Raw genomic sequence first — 22,441 nt, 5'->3', positions numbered from 1 at the left:
TTAATTAAATAATTTTTATAAATTTAATTTTTTATTTAAAATTCAATTAAATTAAAAAAAAAAAAAAAATTTTCAAATCATTAGATTTTTGAAATTTGCACTGGGATTCGGTTTAAATTTGAATTTTTCGTTTTTTTTTTCGTTATAATTTTGAACTCTTATATGGGGAAATTTTTTTTTTGCAATTAAAAAAAATAATTAAATTAATTTTTTAAACAAACAGAAAAAAATGAAATGCAATCAAGCCTATTTAAGCCCCAAAGCAAAAAAAAGTTTAATTTTTTATTGTGTTTCTTGTAATGCCAGTTCCATTCTTCGTACTTATTTGTGGTATTTTCTGAGTGCGTTAAATACATGAAAAAGGAAGATTGAAGGGGATTTCTGCTTATGAAAATTTAATTTTCACATTTTTCTCTTCTCACAGCATTTCTATCGATCCCACTTACCTTCTCGGAATTTTTCAATTAAAACAATCAAGTTTAAAAAATCTGCAACTCTTTTTTTTTTGTTCTTTTCTTTAATTAAAATGTTTTAACTTTTACTGCTCCAACTCCTTGCTCTAGTTCCTCTCGGCTACGAAATGTGAATGCATAAAATCACGATTTATCATTTTTGAATTTCCTTCATTGCCATTCAAGTTCGATGGTGTTTGCACTGTCGTTGTTGTTGTTGCTGCTGCTGGAATGCTCATACTTGTGCGACGATGTTGCTGTTGCTGTCGTCTGGCTGTCGTGTTTGCTGTCGAGGACGTCGCACGGAACCTTTTAAAGCATTTGAAGAGATTCAAGAAGGCTTTCCGAAATCCATTATTCATGAAGCAGTACGTTATCGGGTTGCAGCAAGATGATGAATAGGCAAGTAATTGGAAAACGGACACAGCGTGGTAGCCCAAGTCTTGATAGATGAGTATGGGATCGAACAGGATGATCGTATTGATGATGTAAAGGGGTGTCCAGCATATGAAGAATTCAAGAACGACGAGCAGGAGCATTTTTATTACGCGTTTTTTGTTTTGAAGACTTTTTTCCGGATTGGATCTGAATTTAAATTTATTTAATTTTCATAAATTAATGGAGGCGCCTTATACTTTTTAAAAATTAAATATAAATATAAATATAAATATAAATATAAATATAAATATAAATATAAATATAAATATAAATATAAATATAAATATAAATATATATAAATATAAATATAAATATAAATATAAATATAAATATAAATATAAATATAAATATAAATATAAATATAAATATAAATATAAATATAAATATAAATATAAATATAAATATAAATAATATATAAATATAAATATAAATATAAATATAAATATAAATATAAATATAAATATAAATATAAATATAAATATAAATATAAATATAAATATAAATATAAATATAAATATAAATATAAATATAAATATAAATATAAATATAAATATAAATATAAATATAAATATAAATATAAATATAAATATAAATATAAATATAAATATAAATATAAATATAAATATAAATATAAATATAAATATAAATATAAATATAAATATAAATATAAATATAAATATAAATATAAATATAAATATAAATATAAATATAAATATAAATATAAATATAAATATAAATATAAATATAAATATAAATATAAATATAAATATAAATATAAATATAAATATAAATATAAATATAAATATAAATATAAATATAAATATAAATATAAATATAAATATAAATATAAATATAAATATAAATATAAATATAAATATAAATATAAATATAAATATAAATATAAATATAAATATAAATATAAATATAAATATAAAAAATATAAATATAATATAAATATAAATATAAATATAAATATAAATATAAATATAAATATAAATATAAATATAAATATAAATATAAATATAAATATAAATATAAATATAAATATAAATATAAATATAAATATAAATATAAATATAAATATAAATATAAATATAAATATAAATATAAATATAAATATAAATATAAATATAAATATAAATATAAATATAAATATAAATATAAATATAAATATAAATATAAATATAAATATAAATATAAATATAAATATAAATATAAATATAAATATAAATATAAATATAAATATAAATATAAATATAAATATAAATATAAATATAAATATAAATATAAATATAAATATAAATATAAATATAAATATAAATATAAATATAAATATAAATATAAATATAAATATAAATATAAATATAAATATAAATATAAATATAAATATAAAAATATAAATATAAATATAAATATAAATATAAATATAAATATAAATATAAATATAAATATAAATATAAATATAAATATAAATATAAATAAAAAAAAATAAAATAAATTTCCCATATTGTCTAGTGGTAAGGATACCAGCTATAAAAATCAAAAACAAATAAAAATACTTACTTCCTCAACGCTGGATTATGTCTCCCGCCTGACATCTTCGTAATTTCCGGTACACTATTAAGCTCCTGTGACGCCCGCAACCATCCTTGATGCCATCCTCTGGAATCTTTCCTCTCTGAACTCTCACATAATCCATTGTTGGGACATCTGCTGCTTGCACTGCCATTTGACTTTATGAACACTTCCACAACATTAGTCGCTACCAAACAAAAAAAAAAGAAGTTAAATTAATAACTACGTGATCACGACTGTCATGTGAATTTCCCGAATAAATCTTAATTTTTTCCTTTTTCAGGAAATTTTTGGCAATAAATATTTTTTTATGTTCTTTTTAAAGACACAAAGAAAAAAAAAATTCAATGGAGGAGGATTCACGCACGAATGCCGCGACAAACAAAAAAAAAACGAAATGATATAATGCGAAATTGATTACTACTCAGTGACACATGTTGCCAGTTGTTGTAAAATTGACGAAAAGGGAACATATTTTGGAGATTTTCTGTATTGACAGTTGGAGTAGCTTTAAAATGACAAATAATCTGGTTGTCTTGAATACAAATGAACTGCATTGTGAACAATTCCCTCGCTATTTCTTGACCCATTATCCGAAAAATTCCTTTTATTCTCTCGCATCACAGACAACAGACGAAAGATAAGAGCAATAAAATTTCTCTTTTTCTCGCCATCGTCGTCGGAGATAATTCTCCTTTTTCTGCGAAGTGGCGAGATGAAAAACGGATGAACGGCAAACGAAGAAAAAACAGCAAAAGTTAATGGCTCAAGACGACGAGCAAAAATCTTGCACACACACAAAGATGTGTCGCTTGCGTGATTTATAGCACGGCAATATTATGATGTTGGTTTTTTGTTCATAAATTTATTATCATGTCGCTTCGATGTCATTATTTGTGTAAAACATTTACTTTGAAAACCAGACTTACATGAATTAATTTGACCGGTAGTGGCCGATGTTTCACCTTTGCATGACCCACAACTCTCCGTTCGCATGTTTTGCCACAATGTTCGCGTAATGAGCGAATATGTCGCTCCCAGCATCAGCAGCGGAATGACGAGTAGCATGACATCCAAGATTAAGTTAAATGACTGCTCGTATTTTTCCGAATTCTTTGGCCAGTTTTCACGACATTTATGATGCCCTAAAACGACAAAAAAGAAAAATAAAGGAAAGAAGAAAGAAAGTAGAACGTTAAGAAATGAAAGAGAGAAACAAAAAATGAGGAAAATTCGATTACTTTGGACAATTTTATTGTTATTCATGCTTTCTTTTGCTCATAAGGACACTCGAGAGGTTCTACTCGAGACAAATAAAGCAATAAATTGTGCAATTGGATTTATCTCAATTTTGCATTCGTAAAAAGTGCATGCGTCGCATGAAGAATAGTTTTGGGAAAGAGTCAGAGGCGAAGTATACAGAATTTCTTTAAAAGACCTAAAATTAATAAAAAATTAAAAAAATTATCAAAAACTTTAAAAAATATCCAAAAATTATTTTTAAATAAAAATAAAATTTATTTTTAATTTAAAAAAAAATTAATTTATATTGAAAAAAAATATATTTAATTGCCTCATTTTTGAATTTAATTAAGATATTTAATTAATTAAATTAATTTTATTTTTGAATTTAATTTTTTTTTTTGTCATTTAATTAAATATTAATTTTTCAGAATCAAAAATTATTATTTTTTATTTTTTTATTTTTTTTATTTTTTGACAAATAAAGTTAGAAAGAATAAAATTTTATTTTATTATTTTTAATAAATTTATTATTTAATTAATTAAATTTAGTTTAAAATTAAATTTAAATGATTTTAAGATGCAAATATTTACTTAATATTTTTTTTTTAATTATTTAAAATTTAGAAAAAATAGTTAAGTTTTTCCTTTTTGTAAAAAAAAAAAAAAATAATGTACCTAAAATAGATTTTGTGAAAAAAAAATTTTTTTAAGATAAATAAAAAAATTTAAAAATTTTTATAAAAATCATAAAAAGTTATAATAATTGAAGAACTTAATAAATATTGTTAAATAAATAATAAATATTTTAATTTTAAATAAATTTAATTTAATTTTTTTTTAAATAATTTAATTTTTTTTATCGAATATTTTTAAAAAAAATTTTTTTGAACTGCTCTTGAACTGAAGATCTTTCACACCACTGGAGGTAAAATATATTCCAACTACATAAACATAATAAAATAATACGATGCGAGTAGCAAAGAGACGATAATCCACAAAAAATGTTGATTGTATCAGGGTAATAATAAATGGGAGTCATATTGAACACTGATACAATGGCTTCTAAGCCGCCGTTCATAATAAAGAAAAAAAGGGGGACAATGTGGGACTAAAAACTATTCTCCATGCATCTATCATCAACCGAAAAAAAAGTTTAAAATTTCCTTTTCAATTTATCGTCATTACTCGTTGGGACAATGGCGTAACGCGCCATCACTTACCATCTCGTGTCGGTATAAGTTGCGAAAGATAAGCTATTGGCAGCATAAACAACAATGAACTCAGCCATATAATGACAATCAATTTATAAGCATGGCTTAGGGTTTGCCAACGTCTCGACGATAGGGGATGACAAATTGCGTAATAACGTTCCACAGATATCGCAACCAATGTCCACGACGAAACAGCAACGGAAGATGCTGCAAAAGATAAACAAACGTTTGAGTGAATAAAAATCTGAATGAATTTTTTTTTCGGTAAATTTATCTAAAAAAAAGGAAAAAAAGAAAAATAGAACAAAAATCATGGAAAAAAGGAACTTTTTTAATTTAGTGGCAAGCTGCGGGTGCGGAAACATGCAGCAGTGATATTTTACTTTAATGTTTCAATTATACACAGACATGGTCGTTCACCGAGCTACAAGTCCAATAACATCTAAAATAAACTACAATAAAAGATATTCATGTGTTTGGAAAAATAATACACTCGAGTGTGTAATACATTAAAATATTTTTCTTGCTTGGCGAAAGTTTTTCATCTTGCATTGTTTTGTGTCTGTGTGTGATGTTATTCAACATTAGGTTCAAAAAAAACTATGTTTCGTCTCGTATTTCGCAAGATAAAATATCAGCGAGACATGAAAATTACTAGAATATCAACCAAAAATTGGCATTGGGGCAAGATTTGACAATATGACTTGGGTTGGAATTTAAAAATGTGCATTGGGGTGAAACTTGAAAATGTGCATTGGGACAAAGTTTCAAAATGTACATTGGGACCAAACTTCAGAATGTGCAATTATTTGATTTTTCAAAATGTGCATTGGGGCATAAATTCAAAATGAGCATTGGGATAAAATACGCATGTCCCAATGCATATTTTATGATTTTGCCCCAATGCACAATTTGATACTTTGTCCCAATGCATATTTAAAAATGTTGCCCCAATGGACATTCTTAAATTCCATCCCGATTCACATTCTAAAATTTTGCCCCAATGTACAATCTTTTTGTTAGTTGATACCTAATCTAGTTAATTTTCATGTCTCGCAAATATTTTGGTTCGCGAGACATGAATTTTAAACAATCAATTTTCAGAGTCTCTTAGTCGACTTAGTTAGAGACAAAGATATGTTGCAAGTTATGTTTAAACGACCCAGACAAGAATTAGGCCAAATTGCTAAACTTTTTACATTTTTAATAAAAAATACTCTGAATTTCAGGTCTATAGTTTTTTTTTTGTTTCAAATGAGACAAGATCTTAAAGTAGGATGACGGAAAATCTCCCACAAAACGTGGATACAAACTAAATTATATTTTAATCCCGCCAACTTGTATACATTTTGCAATTCATTCTAAAATATTAAGTTCCTTCTACGGTGGTTTCTATTGTTTTGTAATGAAAATCGTTTCAAAACGCTAAAATAATTATGTTTGCCAAATTTTAAGGGAATTGACTAAAATTCAAAAGTCATGGAGATTAATATAGTTCTTTGTGAAAAATGAAAATTGTACGTAAATTCAAAAGGTTTTTTGTGAAATAGATATTAAAATGCAATAAAATGCTGGTCAAGTTGTATTCAAATGAAAATCTGATTATGCAGCTTGACAACTTTTGATGCAAAAAAAGATTAAAATGTAAGATACCAAAGTAGTAACCTAATTTCAGTTTAATTTGCGTTATTTGTTAACAGTAATTTTTTTATCTTTTATTTTACAAAAGACGCATCTCGACCCTCATTAATGTAAATTTTTGTATAAAAAACGATTAAAAGGTAATTCATTATTTTTAGTCAAAAGAGTATAAAGATAATAGAAAAAAGGAAACATTTTATTTGGCGACTTAATTTTTTTTATTTTTTTTTTTCTATTATTTTTACATTTGATTTAATGTTTTTAAAATAAAAAACATTTGTGGGTAATTAATTTTTTATAAACATTTTTTTATATAAGAAATTATTTAAAAGAAAAGGTTAAATATTTTCCTTCTGAAAATGTTGAAATTTCTATTTCTAATGTAAATGTTTTGTAATTTTTTTATTTTTTTTTTTATGTACTTTTTTTAAATTTTTTTTCTTCATTTTCAAATAAACTTAAATTTTATTAAATTTCTGAAATTATCTTAAATTTCTTTAAATATTTTAATAAAATTTTTATGTAAAATATATCAGCAATAGCTAAGCATAAAAACTAAAAAGCTACTAAGCTACTAAAAAAAATGTGTGTAAAAAATAAAATTTACTAAACAAAATGTTTTAATTGTTTTAAAGTATTTTTTAAATATTTATTAAGCATTCTAAGCAATTTTTTAAAATGTTTTTTTATATTTTGATTAAAAATTGTTTTTTTAAAATTTCTATTAATTATTTTTTTACTTTTATTTTATTTTATTAAATTCAAATTTTAAAAATTAAAAAAAATTAATTAATTTATTTTAGAACATAAATTGGAGTTTCATAAATTTTTTTTTATTCATCAAGAAAAAAAGGTTAATATTGTAAAAAAAATATTTTTAAAAGTTTTCCAAATATTTTTAATTTTTTTTTATTAATTCTTTTTTTTAAAGAATTTTTTTAATATTTTTAAACTAATAATTTACTGACTTTTTATATGTGATTTATATAAGATTTTTTTTTCTTATTTTACAAGAACTTTTACATCGTCAATTCCTTTATATAATAAAAATGTCTTTTTTGACAATATTGACCAAATCCAGCAAAAATCCTTTGTCAAAGCCTTTTTTATTAGTCTTTTGTTGAAATTTAATCATTAAATTGCACGTCATTCAAAGACACAAAAAAGTTCTAAAAAATTGTTGCTTTACTTTTATTTCGTTCGCCCTACTTTTCGTGAAGATAATCTTTTTTACACGACAAATAAGGCTTTTCAAAAAAAAAAAGTTTTTCTTCCTACAAACTGACACTAACTATCATACCAGTTTTTGGTCATTTAAATTTCCATGCAAAACTTTTAAAGAGCACACATGTGACAAAAGAATTTGTCAGGAGTTACAAAAAAACTCTCTGACACGCAAACTTGTATCATTTTCAAGCCTTCTAGTAACGTCAAAGGTGCAACAAAATGGAAAACCGAGAAAAACTTTTTTTTTCCTCGTGTCTAGTTGATTGATATTGATTACACAAAAAAAAAATTTTTTACAATGTGATGATTGTAAATTTTGTTCTTTCATGCTCTCGTAACCATGAAACGACAAGCAAAAATGTTTCATCCTCTTAAATTACAAATCATTACCTACTTTAGCTGGTGTTGTTGTTGTAAATATTGTCGCACACACCGAAACACGAACTTGAAATTTATTTCTAAACTTTCGACGTGCCCTAAACTGCTTTTTATTGCTTTGTAATGTATAGGCAAGTATTTACATTTTCCACAACAATATACATTTTTGCGTCACTAAGCTCAAATATTTGCAACAAACAAGTCCGACACATTTTTCAGTTTGTTAAGCAAATGCAATTTTTAAAAAAGTTTCAAATTTATTTTTTTTCTGAAAATTTAAATGGGCTTGAAATCATTTTTTTTTTTAAATTTTGTCAGTTTTAGATTAAAATTGTCACAAAAGTTAAAAAAAAATATTTTGAATTTTTTTAAAAATAAAAAATATCAAATTATTAATATTTTTGGTTAAAAAATCTTCATAAAAAAAAATTAAAATAATTAATATTAATTATTATTAATTTTTTTATTATTTTTATTTTATTTTTATTATTATTATTTTATATTAATTTTTTAATTATTAATATTAATTATTATTGATTTTTTTATTAATTAAAAAAAAAAAAATATTTAAAATATTAAGATGAAAAAATTCAAATTTTGTTTGAAATAATTTTATTTTATTTTATAATTAAAAAAAATAAATATACAAAATTAAAAAAAACTAATATAACTAAATTAATTAACAATTCACATAAATAAATAAAATATTTTAATTAATTAAAATAGTAAGGGACTCATGAGTACCTAAAAAAAGAAACGAGTTATCTACTAAGATTACCTATATTATTTTATAAAAAAAAATAAAAAAAAATAAAAGTGATAAATAATTTAAAAAAAAAAATAAATAAAATATATTTAAAAAAAAATTATTTAATTTTTATTTTTGAATTTAAATTTTATTTTTTTACATATTTTTCAAACATTTGTGAAGAAAAACATATCATTTATTTTTTTAATTTTTTTTATTATTTAAAAAAAAATAAATAAACAAAAATTTTGTTATTAATTTTGTATTTAATTATGAAAATATTAATTTAATTTAATTATTTATTTAATAATTTTTTAAAAATATTTTAAGTCTTATTGGCCAAATAATTTTTTTTTAATTTTTAAAAAATATTATTGAAACAAGAAAATATTTAAAAAATAATTTTTTAGATATTTTTTGTTGTTATCAATTTTTACCAAAAAATTCAATAAATTTTCTTAGATTTTCATAAAAAAAATAAAAAGTGAAACATTTTGAAAAACTGCCCTTTCCTAATATATAAAATTCATTGATATTACTTTTATTGCGTTTCAGTGGCGATGCATGATATATCGCACAAGACTGTTGACTGCAAATTTTTGGTAATAATTCAACTCATTGCTCGCTTTAAAGTTTTTTTCGTCATTCATGTGGTTGCGAAGTCACGTTTTGGCTTCGAGGTTGTCGTGCATTTATTAAAAGCGAGACGGCAGCAACGAGGAAAGTTGCTCTAATTTTCATTAATCTTGACAAATGTGACGGAAAACTAATACACACACAAAGTCGTAGTAGTAGCTTAACGTGCGGATTAACGTAGAAATAAGTAGGAGGAATAACGCCCGTTCTGAGAAAAAAAAACGAAGAAATAATTCGCAAGACAGCGATCAAGAAGAGAACAGTTGTAAAGGAATAATTTTCCACTTTTCTTTCGTTCGAGGCATGCATCAGAAATTAAATTCATTATAAATAAGTTTTTTCGTTGCGTTTCGGTTTTTCTTTTGTTTGGCACGTTTTTCAGACTAAAAAGAACTTTTCAGCGGAAAAATTTCCTTTTTTTTGGGTGCACAAAAGAAACACATTACAAACTTTTTGAATAATTAAGCGGTAAGTTACAAAAAAAAATGCACCACAGCCACCCGATGATATCGCAAAACGACCACTTTTGCTTCTAATTTTTTCTGTCATTAGCACCCAAGTCGCAGAGAAACTATTGAAGCATATGCGGCATAATGTGAAAAGTAAACCAAGTTCATCGTTCAAATAACAACGACGATAAAAGTTAAAAAAGAATAGAATAATTCGATTTTCTCGTGATGACATTCTTCTTTTTTTCTTCTCTTGTTTCTTGTATTGTTGTCTGTTATCGTCTCGTGTTGAGAAAAAAAAGAGAATGTGTGTTATCAAATAATGTTATTTAATTTTCTCGATAGATTAAACTAATGTGCGTTTTTTGAAAAAAAAAAAAACTTAACATCAATGTCGAGAAAGTAATCGGAAAATTATTCCGTTGTAGATTTTTGCAACACGGAAAATGGTTTGGCATTTCGACATTTTATTGACAGGTGAGTTTATTGATTGACGAGTTTCGTTTTATTTTTTAAGGGCAAAATCGTTACCTTTTGACATACATTTTTGAAAAAAAAAAATTATTTGAGAAACTGTTTCATGTCAATTTAATTCTTTATAAATTTAGTTCAGAACAAATCACACGAGAACTTTTAATTAATGAAACTTTTAATCTTCAATCATCAAAGGATAACGGAAAACTTCTGATATGGATATGGATCAGAAGAGTAAAAAGTCCGTCAATCAAAAGTCTTCTATGTTGAATGTATAGAAGTTTTTAAATTAAGTCCGTTTGACCATAGGCTAAAATCTTTCTGTAGATTTATTTTATACGGGAAAAATTTAAACTTTATATTTTTGAAATTTTTCAGGAAATTAAAATCAACTGTTCTAAAAATACAAAATATCGTATATAAAAAAAATTTAATTAAAAAAAATAAATAAAATATTTAAAATTTTGTTATAAAAGAATTTATTCATATATAAAATAATTAATTAATTAATTAAATCAATTTGAGAAAAAAAAATAAAAATTTAAAAACTTCTCAAAAACAATTCGAGTGGTATGTAAAAATATTGGTCTGAACGTATTTTTACAAAAATTAGCCATATTTCGAGTGCGAAAATTTTTTTACAAAAAAGCAAAAATAATTGGGTCAAGAATTTAAAAAAAAAATTTAATTTCTTAAAAATTTTTTTTTTAACGAAATTTTTTTATGCAAAAAAAAAAAAATTAAACACAAAAATTTTTGTGGTTTTTATTATAAAAATTTAATGAATAAAGAAGTTGAATTAATTTTAAAAATTTCTCGCACCAGGAATACATAATTTTTGTGAAAATAACTTCTGACCAACATTTTCACACACCACACGGATTGTTATTTAATTTGTTTAAATAAATTAAAAAAATTAATATTTTTTAATGAACTGATTTTTTTTGTGTCATGTCAATTAATCAAGAAGTTTTCGAAGAAAAATTAATTTAATTCCAAAAAAAATCCAAAATAAAAAATTTTTATTTTGCAATTAAATTAATTAAATTAAATAAATTTTTATAAATTAAAATTAAACAAAAATAAATAAACAAAATTGATCACTTGATTTTAAAATTTATATTTTTTTATTATTTTGTATTTTTTTTTATTTATGACAAAAAAAAATAGTTCATTGAAAGATTTTTTCGTCTGTTTCAAACAGAAAAGTAAATTATATTTAAAAATAAATAAATAAAAAGGAAAAAAATAAGGAAAAGCATTTTGGTTTTTAAGTTTTTTTTAAGAAAAAAATTAAAAACAAATCCATAAATTTTTTTGGCATTTAATTTTTAAAATATTTTTTTAAATTAAATTAAAATTTTTAAATTTATTAAAAAATAAAATTTATTTTATTTTTAAAATAAATTTTTAACTAAATTTTTTAAAAATATTTTTAAAATTTTTTGGGCTAAAAATAAAAATTAAAATAAAAATATTTAAATATTTTTTTAATTTTTTAAATTTATTTTTACTTGTTTTTTTTGTGAAATATTCAATTTTTGTGAAATATACAATTTTTACGAAAAAAAAAAAATAAATGCTTGAAAAGGAAAATAAATTTATTTTCTGTTAAAAAGGAGACATTTTTGCTTGTTGCATCCACCCTCATCTTTCGGACTTTCGCGCACCTCACACTCAAATTAATTAACATCTTTTCCATCTTCATTTAAAATTCTGTTTCATCCTAAATAACTTCATTAGTGGTCGATTTCTCAAAAAAAAAAAAAAAAAAAACATTCAAAGAACAATCAAAATTAATTTCATTATCGCGCAAAAAAAGGGTTTCTTACCTTGTAGATATGGCAACAGCTTGCACATAATTTCTCCAAAAATAAAGTTTCGCAAAATCATGCCGACCAAAGTGAAGGGCATACAAAAGACGCCCAAAAATAAGTCACTTATCGCGAGATTCAGCAGAAAAACGTTCGTTATGGTTCGCATTCGTTTATTTTGCACCAGTGTGAGTATCACCAACGAGTTGCCAATTGTCGCCAGCAAGAAGATTATCGAGTACATTGTCAAAAGCCATTTTATTGAATCCCATTCGATAATGACCGATTTGTTCGTTGCATTGATATTATCGGTGTGCGTTGGATTTTCGTAGAAAACGGTGTTTGTCGAAATGTTTGTATTTATTAACACATTATTAAAATTGAAATCAAACAACGGAAAGGATTCATTTGCATCGAAATTATTGTGGTTCGTTGTTTCAGGAAATGAGGTCATTGTAATATTTTTTTTTAATTTTTCACTTATTATCCTTGATTTTTTTATATTTTTTTGTGTACGATTTAATTTAGCTTTGAAAATTAACTTTCAAACATTTAATTATTTTTTTAAAATTTATTTAATTTAATTAAATTTTTAATTTTAAATTATTTTTTTTTTATTTTTTATTAAAATAATTTTTTTAATTTAATTTTTTTTATTTTTTAAATATATATTTTTTATTTTAATATTTTTTTTAATTTTAATTATTTTCATGGATTTATTTTTTATGATTTTTTTTTTTATTTTTTTCACATTTTTTAATTTAATTAACTTGCATAATTTTAACTGATTTTTAAAAAAATTAATTTTAAATTATTTTTTTTTTATTTTCAGATCCTTTCGCGTCCACAGATGAAACAATACTAACCAACAAAAAATCAAGTTAACATTATCAAAGGATGCTACACTGTTAAAAAAATATGTTTTGAATGAAATTTATTTGAAGCCTGAATTCTGCGCAACTGTCCATTGAGTAATGTTTATGAATGAGAAGTGTTACATTGTAAAATGATTTTTATTCAAATGTAATGCAGAATAATGAAAAATTAAACAAAAAACCACGAAATTTGCATGTTTATTGAGATGGTCTCTCCTCGACTGCCACATCTGGAATTGGATCTGGTTGTGGTTCCTCCATTTGAACGGCATCATCGGGACCTGGGGGTTGACTATCGCCTGGTCCTGCGCCACTGGGACCTGCACCGCCATCATCTCCGCGTGGTTTGCGCTGCTTAATTTTCGCCAAATACTTTTCTGTCTCGTCTTCCGTCAAAACGTGGAAGTTTTCGTTCAATCCGGTGATGCCGATGGAGACGTTCTACAAAAAAATATTGATGGTAATATAAAAATTTAACTTTTTAAAAAATAAATTTTAAAAATAAATAAATAAATCGATTTTTTAAAATTAAAAAAAAAATAAATTGAAGAATTTCATAAGAAAAGATCAAAATTATAAAATTTTAAGAAATTTTACAAATTATTTTTTTTAAATTATTTTTTTTTAAATTAATTTTGTAAAATTTAATTTTTAGTTACTTTTGTAAATTTTTATTATTTTAATTTTTTTTTTAAATTAATTTATTATTTTTTTTTTATTAATTTTTCAATTCAAGAGAAATTAATAATTTTCTTTAGAATATAATTGAAAATTTGAAAAATGTATGAAAAAAAATTTTTTTTTTTCTTATTTTGATGGAAAATTTTCTATTTTTGTTAAAAACTAGTCGAAAATTTACTCAAATTTTAATTTTTTCCGGCTATTTAAAAATTTTTATTAAAAAATTCACAAAATCGAAATCATCTAAAACGAATTTTTCAACTTTTTGAGATTCATTACTCACCTTTTTGCTCATTTCAACTTCATTGGGCAGCGTATCTTGCAACGCATTCAATCCGTGAACAATCAAATCCTCCTTGCTGCAATCGGGGAACTTGGCTAAATGCTTTTCCAAGTACGTACGAGCTGATTGTGATCGCGATCCGATAGACATTGCCTTGCAATTGTAGAAATTGGCAGAAGGACACACTTGGAACACATGCGGACCTTGATCGTCGTACCCAACGACAATTAATCCAACGCCATAGGGACGTCGATCGTATCTTTGTGTGGAAACTTGCATCTTATTGCCGAGTTTCGTCATCAAGCGACCAACTGGATGCAAATCTTCGAACGTGTACTTGTGATTCAAGCATTCCTGACGCAAGAATCGACTAAAAAAAACATTTTTTGTTTAATTTCTGGAAGTTTTTAGAAAAAAATAAATTTTACCTCAAAACGCGAGCATCAGCGGTGATACCAGCCATTGAAATACCCAAATGATCGTCGATTTCAATGATTTTCTTCTGATAACTCGACAATTCGGAGGATGCACGTTTCAAGGCGATAAGTACGGCGAAATCCTTGTTCTTCAAACCGATTGTGGCAGAGCCTTGCTTCACCGCTTCCATCGCATATTCGACTTGGTGCAGACGACCCTGTGGACTCCACACAGTAACATCGCTATCGTATTGGTTTCGGAACTGAAATGGAAGAAATTTAATGAAATTTTTTGTTTTCCGGTTTTGGGTTTGTAGTTTGAAACAAAATTTTGCAAGTTTTTTGAGTTTTTATCAAGAAAAACTTGCAAAACTTACCATTTTTGTTTAAAGCCGGATGATTTGCAGTTTCAACTTGACACTTGACGATGACGTTGAGTGTTGTGACTCGGATGAAAGAAGGGATTCCAATTTCTCGGCAACTTTTATTACCCGATTTTCGGAGTTGAGTATTTTTGAATAATACTCGAGTACCCGAAATCAACTTTCACATAATTTTTATCTCAATTATTTTAACCTGCAATTAAAAATATTTAAATTGTGTGAATATTTATAAACATAAAACTATAAAAAAGATTTATTTTGATAAAAATGAGCATATAAAATTATTAAAATTAAAATTGTAAAAAATAAGCTTTTGAAAATGTAAAAAAAATAATATTTTTTAAAATTTTTTAAAAATTAAATTTTTTGAAAAATTATTTAACTTTTTTTTTGCTAAGCTAAATTTAAATTTTTCAAACTTTTAAAAATTTAATTCTTTAACTTCAAAAATTTCTTAAAAGTAATTTTAAATTTTTTGAAATTTTTAAATATTTAAAAATATTTAAAAAAAAAATCTACAAACGATGAAGATTAAAACTAAAAACATTTTTTCAATTTTTAAAATTTTGATAAAAATTGAATTTAATCGGCTTTTTAAATATTTCAAAAGAAAACTTAATGCTTTTGAATAAATGATTATTCGCTTATTGAGATTGATCTTATTTTTTGTCAAATTGTCTCAAAGGTAAGAATTAAAAGACATTTCTTCGGTTTTTTATGAAAAAAATAATTTTTTAAAACTTATGATTTCGATTTTGACTTTTGTAAACAAAAATAAGCTTAAAAACCTTCTTTTGACTTCTAAGCTGAAATTCAACCTTTTTTTTTCTCAACAAAACAAATGCTTTAAATTTTCTTTTTATTTAGAGCATTTTTGACCAAAAAATGCCAAAAAAATTTAATTAAATTTGAGTGTAAAGTAAATTTTTAAATTAATTTAAACAATTTTTATCATTTTTATAAAATTTGAAGATCATAAGTTGAAATCTTTCAAATTTATAAAATTTAGTTAAACAATTCTTTTTTTTTGATCAAATTAGTGTTAAATTAGTGTCTCCTTTAAAGACTCTCAACTGAAGACTAATGTCACTTTTCAATAAGTGAGGTTTATTGATATTTAACCTGAAAAGCCTTAAATTGTTAGCATTAAATTCAAAAATTATTAATTTGACTCACATACTGAGCTAAATCTTCTTATTTTGCAATGGAAACGATTCTTTATTAATTATTTCCAAAATTTTACTAAAAAAAAGAAATTTTCAATTGAAAATTAAATTTACATGATAAACCTTTTAAAAAATTTAAATTTCATCAAAAATTATATATTTTTCATGAGAAATAATTTTTCCAAAAATTTATCAAAATTTTGCTCGTAAAAAATTTTTCGGTTCGAGTATTCGAATAATACTCGAGATTTCTAATAATCTCGAATTTGGAAACTCTAACTGAAAAAATCATTTTCAAAGGAAAACAGTACTAAAAAGCTCCCTCTGGTGGTTCAAAATCCCCCTCCGTGATTGGCCAACTAACGAAACCAATAGAAATCTCGAGTTTAGTAAACATTCAGTTAGACGTGGAACATCCAAGAGCCTTCAGAGCCTAATTTCGTAGAATGCACGGTCTGAAGTGAGCTACAAACACGCTCAACATCCCCCTCATGGAACAGAAACTACGATTACTCAGATCGGAAGAGCAAAATCAAAGCGTATGGACACGGTAAGCACTTCCGAATGACGTGTTGCTATCCAAAAATTATTCATTTTAGCAACGCATTGTCCTTCGTACGTGTCACTAACGCTACTATTTTTTTTTCTTCGGCAGGAATGAAAAACGAACTTGGTTCCTCACACTCATCGTGGGAACATGCATGCTCTATTCGACGCGAACTTCGATGCCGTTGCTGCTGCCATCCGTCGCTGCGGAACAAAAATGGTCCAAAACTGATTCCGGCACCGTTTTGTCCGCCTTTTTCTGGGGCTACACACTCACACAGGTGCTCGGCGGGTATTTTAGCGACAAATATGGCGGCGAGGAAGTCATTCTGCTGTCAGCGATCGGATGGAGTCTCATCACTTTTTGGATGCCCAACATCATAAGTCTCTCAAATGCCTTCGGCGTGGACTACGCAATCGGATTTATCGTCATCATTCGGATTCTCAATGGAGCTCTTCAAGGTCTGCATTTTCCCGCGATGAGCAGTTTGACGAGTCGTAATCTCTCGCCCAGCGAACGCACAAGTTTTTTCAGTATTTTGACGTCGGGATCGGCGATCGGCACTTTGCTGACGGGCAGTTTCGGCTCTCTACTTCTCGATTACTTTGGATGGTCCGTGGCTTTTCGAGTAATTGGCTTTTTCGGGCTAATTTGGACATTGGTGTTGCGATATCACACAATGGCGACGGAAAAACATCGAATTGTGACACTGGATCAGCCAAATAGATATTTTGGGGGTGGCGCCTCATATACCGGAGATACCGTTCCATGGCTCAAATTCTTCAGGAAATCGTCGTTTTGGGCTTGTGTCCTCACGCACGCCTGCGAAATGAACTGCTTTTTCGTTTTGTTGTCTTGGCTCCCGACATATTTCCACGAAAATTATCCGAATGCCAAAGGATGGCTCGTAAATATGGTTCCCTGGGCAACAATTCCATTTTTTACGTATTTCGCCAAATGGTTAACCGACAAAATGGTTGCGAGAAAAGCATCTCTCACGAGAATTCGAAAGATTATTGAGAGTTTGTGCTTTTTGACGCAGAATTGTGCGTTATTTATCATGTGCCACACGAATAGTTATCCGATTGCACTTATTTGTATGTCAATTATCACAGGTAATTTTTAAAAATTCTTTAAATTAAATTTATAAAAATAATTAAAATTAAATTATTAATTTATTTTAATATTAAAAATCTTAAAAAAAAATAATTAAAAAAACAAATTAATAATTTAATTTTTTTAATTAGATTAAATTATTTTTAAATTTTTAAATTTAATTAAAATTAATTTATTTTTTGTCATTTTGTATTAATTTTTTTTTTAATTTTGAAAAAATATTTTTTTTAATTTAATTTTAATTTTATTTAATTTTAATTTTTTTTAAATTAATTAATTAAGGAGCAAGTGGCTTTCACAACTCAAGTTGTACGATAAATCCTCAGGATTTGGCGCCAAATCACAGCGGGTCCGTATTTGGTCTCATGAATACGTTTGGAGCGGTGCCTGGCTTTTTAGGGGTTTATTTGGCAGGACATATCTTGGAATTGACCTCAAGTTGGGCAGCCGTTTTTCACACCTCGATTGCAATTAATACGATTGGATGGCTCATTTTTGCCTTCTTTGCGTCGGCGGAACCCATTAGCGTTTAGTTTCGTATTTATTTAACGGGCATTTAGGACGATACAATTATCAAAAGTGTTTTCGATTTTAAAGATTTTTTGATTTTTAAGGAGAAAAAAAATTGGGTTCAGTTTTCTAATGAATTTCGGATAATTAGTTTATTTCAAAAATTGAAAATTCATTTCAAAAACTAAAAAAATATTTGAAGAAACTGGAAATTCTTAAAAAAAAAATTAGATTCAAAAACTAAAAAAATCATTCCAAAAGCTGAAAAGTTCATTTCGAATATTCAAGAATTAATTTTATGATCTAGAAAAATTTTTGAAATTTACTTTAAAAGCTAAAGAGCTTATTATGAGAACTAATTTAATTAATTCAATTTTAAGAGCTAAAATTTAAAACTAAATTTATTAAACAAAAACGAAAAAAAAAAACGCTAAAACCAAGAGGTTCGTTTTAAGAGCTAAATATTAATTTCGAAACTTAAAAGTTCGATAAAATTCATTCCGAAAACTAAAAAGTTTATTTTGAAAACGAAAAAGTTACAAAAAACTTATTTCGAGAATTTGATAAAAATTAATTTTACGGTCTGAAGAATTCATTTCAAAAACTAAAATTCATTTCAAAATGCTTTGATAAAAAATTTAAGATTTTGAAAAGATTTTTTTTTTTTTACTTTTTAGAATAAACTTTCAGATTTAAAAATGAACTTTTTATCCAATTCTTAAAATGAACCTTCTCAGCTTTTGAAATGAATTTTTACATTCTTGAACATAAATTCTTAGGTTTTGTAATGAACTTTTTATCTGTTAAAATGAATTTTATATTTTATCAAATTATTTTTTATCTAAAAATGAACTTTTTTTAGCCTGAAAATTCATTTTTAATTTTAACATTCTCTAAAAATGAACTTTTAACCTCTTAAAAATGAAAAATTATTTAAAAAAAAAATCTTGAAATGAGTTTCTGCTCTAAAAACGAACTTTTAATCTCAATTTTTCATCAAATTCTGAAAATTTTTCAAAATCCAAAACATATTTCGACTTTTGTATCGCCCTCACATAGATTTTAAGACTGTTAGCAAGAATTTTACTTACCTTACGAATTTAATCATCACACATTCTCTCTCTCCCCTTCCCCCAAATAAAAAATCTTCCAATGCAACCAAACCAATAGATTTAAGGAACGACTTGAAAATTAAGACAGAAAAGCACAGTGGATGTAATAATAATAATAAAATATTATTTTGTAAATATTTAACTAAAACTGAATTAAACAAGCGACTTTGACATATAAGGTCCATCTAATTCATATCCCAGTTTCCGATAATAATTTCGTGTACCAACTCCCGAAATAACCGCAAGTTTCACACTTCCATGTTCTTCGCGCGCAATTCTAGCTGCCTCTTCCATCAACAACATACCAAATCCCTGATGTTGAAATTTGGTTGGATCCCGTGCATTCACAGGCACCACAGAGCCATAAACGTGCAATTCTCTCACGATCGAGCAATTTTCCTTCAATTCCGGACGGAAAGTTTGATCAGAACACTTGCGAAGTCTCAAAAGTCCCACCAAAATATCTTGCGTTGGATCTTCGTACGACAAAAATGTTTCCCAGCCGCCATTCGCTACATAATCCCGACGAATCAACTCCACTTCATACGGTCTGACTTTGTTGTGGATTTCTTGAATCCCGACTTCGCGAGTTCTCACATCGCGACACGTCGTTCCCAGATCCTTCATTCGAGCCAGGGCGAGTTCTCGTAAATTTCCGTGTTCAACGCCAGATGTCACGAGAGGCATTGGGATGTCACGTTGCACGCGATAAACCCGGGTCCATGGCGGAACAAGAGCGAGAATTTTGGCAACCAAGTCAACTAAAACGGATGGCGGATAACTCTTGTAACGCCCGGTCTTCCAAAGTTCGTACAATCCCGTGCCACGAATCACGAGAGTTGGGTAGATTTTGAGGCCATCAGCTCGAAACATGGGATTTTCGAAGAATTCAATGAACTGTTCGATGTCTCGTTCGAAATCCATGTTCGGCAAATCGGGCATCATGTGAGAAACGACTTTAAATCCGGCATCTTTGGACAAATGGAAGCTTTCGCAAACGGATTTCACGGTATGACCTCGATTTGTGTCCCGTGCAATGTCTTCAAATACCGATTGGACTCCAATTTCTAATCTAGTACATCCGTAATTCAACATGTCCGACAAATGTTTCTTCATGCAATAATCCGGGCGAGTTTCGATCGTGATTCCAATGCATTTTGTATGGGATCTCTCCGAATATTTCACTGCTTGAGCTACATTCGAGCTATGAGCTCCTGACAAAGCATCATGTAAATTTCTGATAAAATAATCGCGATAATCCTCCGGAAGTGACATAAAAGTTCCTCCCATCACGATAAACTCAACTTTATCCACTGAATGCCCAAGTTGCTTCAATTGCTCCACACGATTCTGCGTTTGCAAAAATGGGTCGTAACGAGCCCGGATCGCCCTCATTGAAGTCGGTTCGTAACCCGTATAACTCTGGGTCGAATACTCAAAGTCAGAATCAGGTCCGCCGGGACAATAAACACAAATATTTCCCGTCATGTTGATATGGGGACAGCGATGGGGTTTGCACATGACAGCAACGACGGCAATTCCGCTGGCAGTTCTTACAGGTTTTGCACGTAACTTGGGTAAGAGAACTTTTTTTGCTTCGTACGGGACTGCGGCGATAATGTCTGTGAGACGTGGTTGATGAGTTAGTCCGTATTTGGAGGATAAACGAGATTTCATTGCGTTTAAGTTGACATCTTTGCCGTCATCGTGTGCTTTTAAGAGTTCTTGGATTATTTCGTTGATGACGATTACCATGCGTTCCTCTTTGGAGAGGCCAATTCCTGAAAGAAGAGGGATTTTAGTTTTTTGAAGAGGAAATTGGTTTAAAAATTACCTAAAGGCTTTCTTTTCGTCATTTTTGTAAATTTCGGAAAAGTTGCTGATGTAAATAAATAAATGTGCACTTGAGGATTGTGACGAGATTTCAAATTTTAACTGAATTTGAAGGATAAATCGCACATATGCAATTTTTGACAAACTAAGAAAAGGTAATTTTAGTTTTTTATTCAATTTTTAGCTCTAAAAACCTGAACTTAAACTATTATAGATAAATTGTATTTTTATTGTAGAAAATGGAAAACTTTTTCAGTAATTCAAGTAGTTTTTGAGTTTTTTTTAAATAAAAATATCGTGTTTCATTTAAAATTTCCGCTTCTTTTTTGTTTTTCTTACAAGTTTTTTTCTTTTTTTTTTTTTTGCATCTTAAATTTTATTTAGATTTTCTTAATTTTTTGCTTCCAGATACTTTTTAATTATATTTTTTCATTGTTTTACCATTTCCTGTGGACGCCACATCCGACTGCCATCTTTGTTTTCCATCTTGTTACCGAGATTGTAAACATTTTTTTTCTTTTTGGAATTAAAAATAAAAGAATAATAATCTGAAGACCGATTTAGCGGAAGGGTTGATCTTGTGAAAAGTCCAAAATCAAGGCAAAGTAATCATACTACTCAAAAAAGTGGAGCGATGCCGAGAAGGCCTACGGCACAACTGAAAAAGAGGCAGCAGCTATAATATTAGCCATACGTTATTTCAGAAGTTACATTTGGGGGAGGAAATTTACGGTTATTACGGACGTGAAAGCTTTGACACATATTCAAAATCCTAATAAAATTTCACATAGAATTTAAGAAAACTCACCACAAAATTATTTGGATGAAGCTAAAATATGTACTTTGCGACCTGGTAAACGTCGATCGACTATTTTCGTTTGAAATTAAGAGTTCTATCAATTAAATCTTAATTTCTACTGACGTTAAATTGTTTTTCGATCAAAAAGTACAAAAAATGTTTGTAAAATTTTTCCTCTTTTTTATCGACCAAGTTTTCCGAATTTTACTTCGTTTGCTAAATTTGATAGTTCAATTTCGAAATTTTTAAATTTAATGGCCTAAGAAGCAAACATAATAAGAAATTTAAAAAAAATTGAAGATGCAAAAGAAGTATAAAAGGTAAGAAAAACAATAGTAGAATAGCGGAAATCGTAAGTGAACATACGTTATATATCTTTTTAAAAATTTTTTCATTTGAAATTTAATTTAGTCAAAAAAATGCCTGTGTGCG

At 26.5% G+C, this 22,441-nt stretch overlaps 5 protein-coding genes across 7 annotated transcripts in view; 1 reads left to right on the top strand and 4 right to left on the bottom strand.

Annotated features, from left to right (window-relative positions):
- The window catches only part of LOC134832929 (pseudouridylate synthase RPUSD2-like), a 228,279-nt gene extending 212,958 nt beyond the window's left edge, over nucleotides 1-15,321 (bottom strand). Inside the window, exon 1 of the mRNA XM_063847163.1 lies at nucleotides 15,310-15,321. The gene's annotated coding sequence lies outside the window, so the exon portion shown is untranslated. The remainder of the gene's footprint in view (nucleotides 1-15,309) is intronic.
- On the bottom strand, nucleotides 560-12,742 carry LOC134828544 (cholecystokinin receptor type A-like). The gene is made up of 5 exons (XM_063841521.1): nucleotides 12,307-12,742; nucleotides 4,931-5,128; nucleotides 3,395-3,610; nucleotides 2,454-2,652; nucleotides 560-1,037 (listed from the first exon to the last, which is right to left on the bottom strand). The coding sequence occupies exons 1-5, from the start codon at nucleotides 12,740-12,742 to the stop codon at nucleotides 560-562; spliced, it is 1,527 nt and encodes a 508-aa protein (XP_063697591.1).
- LOC134829499 (proteasome subunit alpha type-1) lies at nucleotides 13,283-14,988 on the bottom strand. The gene is made up of 4 exons (XM_063842580.1): nucleotides 14,921-14,988; nucleotides 14,556-14,806; nucleotides 14,128-14,497; nucleotides 13,283-13,604 (listed from the first exon to the last, which is right to left on the bottom strand). The coding sequence occupies exons 1-4, from the start codon at nucleotides 14,921-14,923 to the stop codon at nucleotides 13,362-13,364; spliced, it is 867 nt and encodes a 288-aa protein (XP_063698650.1). The 5' UTR covers nucleotides 14,924-14,988; the 3' UTR covers nucleotides 13,283-13,361.
- A 1,161-nt stretch (nucleotides 15,322-16,482) lies between the features above and the next one.
- Nucleotides 16,483-19,537, top strand: LOC134831325 (voltage-gated purine nucleotide uniporter SLC17A9). 3 transcript variants are annotated; one of them, XM_063845036.1, is made up of 4 exons: nucleotides 16,483-16,642; nucleotides 16,748-17,754; nucleotides 18,038-18,334; nucleotides 19,325-19,537. In XM_063845036.1, the coding sequence occupies exons 1-3, from the start codon at nucleotides 16,584-16,586 to the stop codon at nucleotides 18,286-18,288; spliced, it is 1,317 nt and encodes a 438-aa protein (XP_063701106.1). In that variant the 5' UTR covers nucleotides 16,483-16,583; the 3' UTR covers nucleotides 18,289-18,334; nucleotides 19,325-19,537. The 3 variants fall into 3 exon arrangements, with proteins under 3 accessions (XP_063701106.1, XP_063701107.1, XP_063701104.1); XM_063845037.1 differs by having other exon boundaries at nucleotides 18,038-18,287; nucleotides 19,436-19,477; XM_063845034.1 differs by lacking the exon at nucleotides 19,325-19,537 and having other exon boundaries at nucleotides 18,038-18,358.
- LOC134831324 (elongator complex protein 3) lies at nucleotides 19,480-21,293 on the bottom strand. Its single transcript, XM_063845033.1, has 2 exons — nucleotides 21,212-21,293; nucleotides 19,480-21,158 (listed from the first exon to the last, which is right to left on the bottom strand). The coding sequence occupies exons 1-2, from the start codon at nucleotides 21,231-21,233 to the stop codon at nucleotides 19,531-19,533; spliced, it is 1,650 nt and encodes a 549-aa protein (XP_063701103.1). The 5' UTR covers nucleotides 21,234-21,293; the 3' UTR covers nucleotides 19,480-19,530.
- Nucleotides 21,294-22,441: the final 1,148 nt, after the last annotated feature.

Source organism: Culicoides brevitarsis, chromosome 2, assembly GCF_036172545.1.
Source record: "Culicoides brevitarsis isolate CSIRO-B50_1 chromosome 2, AGI_CSIRO_Cbre_v1, whole genome shotgun sequence".
Lineage (NCBI taxonomy): Eukaryota > Metazoa > Arthropoda > Insecta > Diptera > Ceratopogonidae > Culicoides > Culicoides brevitarsis.
Note: the sequence above shows the minus strand (reverse complement) of the source record. Positions and strands in the feature narration are given on the sequence as shown.

Excerpts from the sequence above, each read along its gene's own strand:
- LOC134831325 (XM_063845036.1), top strand. The coding sequence starts at position 16,584 with ATGGAACAGAAACTACGATTACTCAGATCGGAAGAGCAAAATCAAAGC. Across the intron at positions 16,643-16,747 it reads AATCAAAGCGTATGGACACG|GAATGAAAAACGAACTTGGT; the intron begins GTAAGCACTTCC and ends TTTCTTCGGCAG. Across the intron at positions 17,755-18,037 it reads TTGTATGTCAATTATCACAG|GAGCAAGTGGCTTTCACAAC; the intron begins GTAATTTTTAAA and ends TAATTAATTAAG.
- LOC134828544 (XM_063841521.1), bottom strand. The coding sequence starts at position 12,742 with ATGACCTCATTTCCTGAAACAACGAACCACAATAATTTCGATGCAAAT. Across the intron at positions 5,129-12,306 it reads GCTGTTGCCATATCTACAAG|CATCTTCCGTTGCTGTTTCG; the intron begins GTAAGAAACCCT and ends TATCTTTTGCAG. Across the intron at positions 2,653-3,394 it reads TACCGGTCAAATTAATTCAT|CGACTAATGTTGTGGAAGTG; the intron begins GTAAGTCTGGTT and ends TTTGTTTGGTAG.
- LOC134829499 (XM_063842580.1), bottom strand. Across the intron at positions 14,498-14,555 it reads GCTGATGCTCGCGTTTTGAG|TCGATTCTTGCGTCAGGAAT; the intron begins GTAAAATTTATT and ends TGTTTTTTTTAG. Across the intron at positions 13,605-14,127 it reads AAGTTGAAATGAGCAAAAAG|AACGTCTCCATCGGCATCAC; the intron begins GTGAGTAATGAA and ends ATTTTTTTGTAG.
- LOC134831324 (XM_063845033.1), bottom strand. The coding sequence starts at position 21,233 with ATGACGAAAAGAAAGCCTTTAG. Across the intron at positions 21,159-21,211 it reads GACGAAAAGAAAGCCTTTAG|GAATTGGCCTCTCCAAAGAG; the intron begins GTAATTTTTAAA and ends CTCTTCTTTCAG.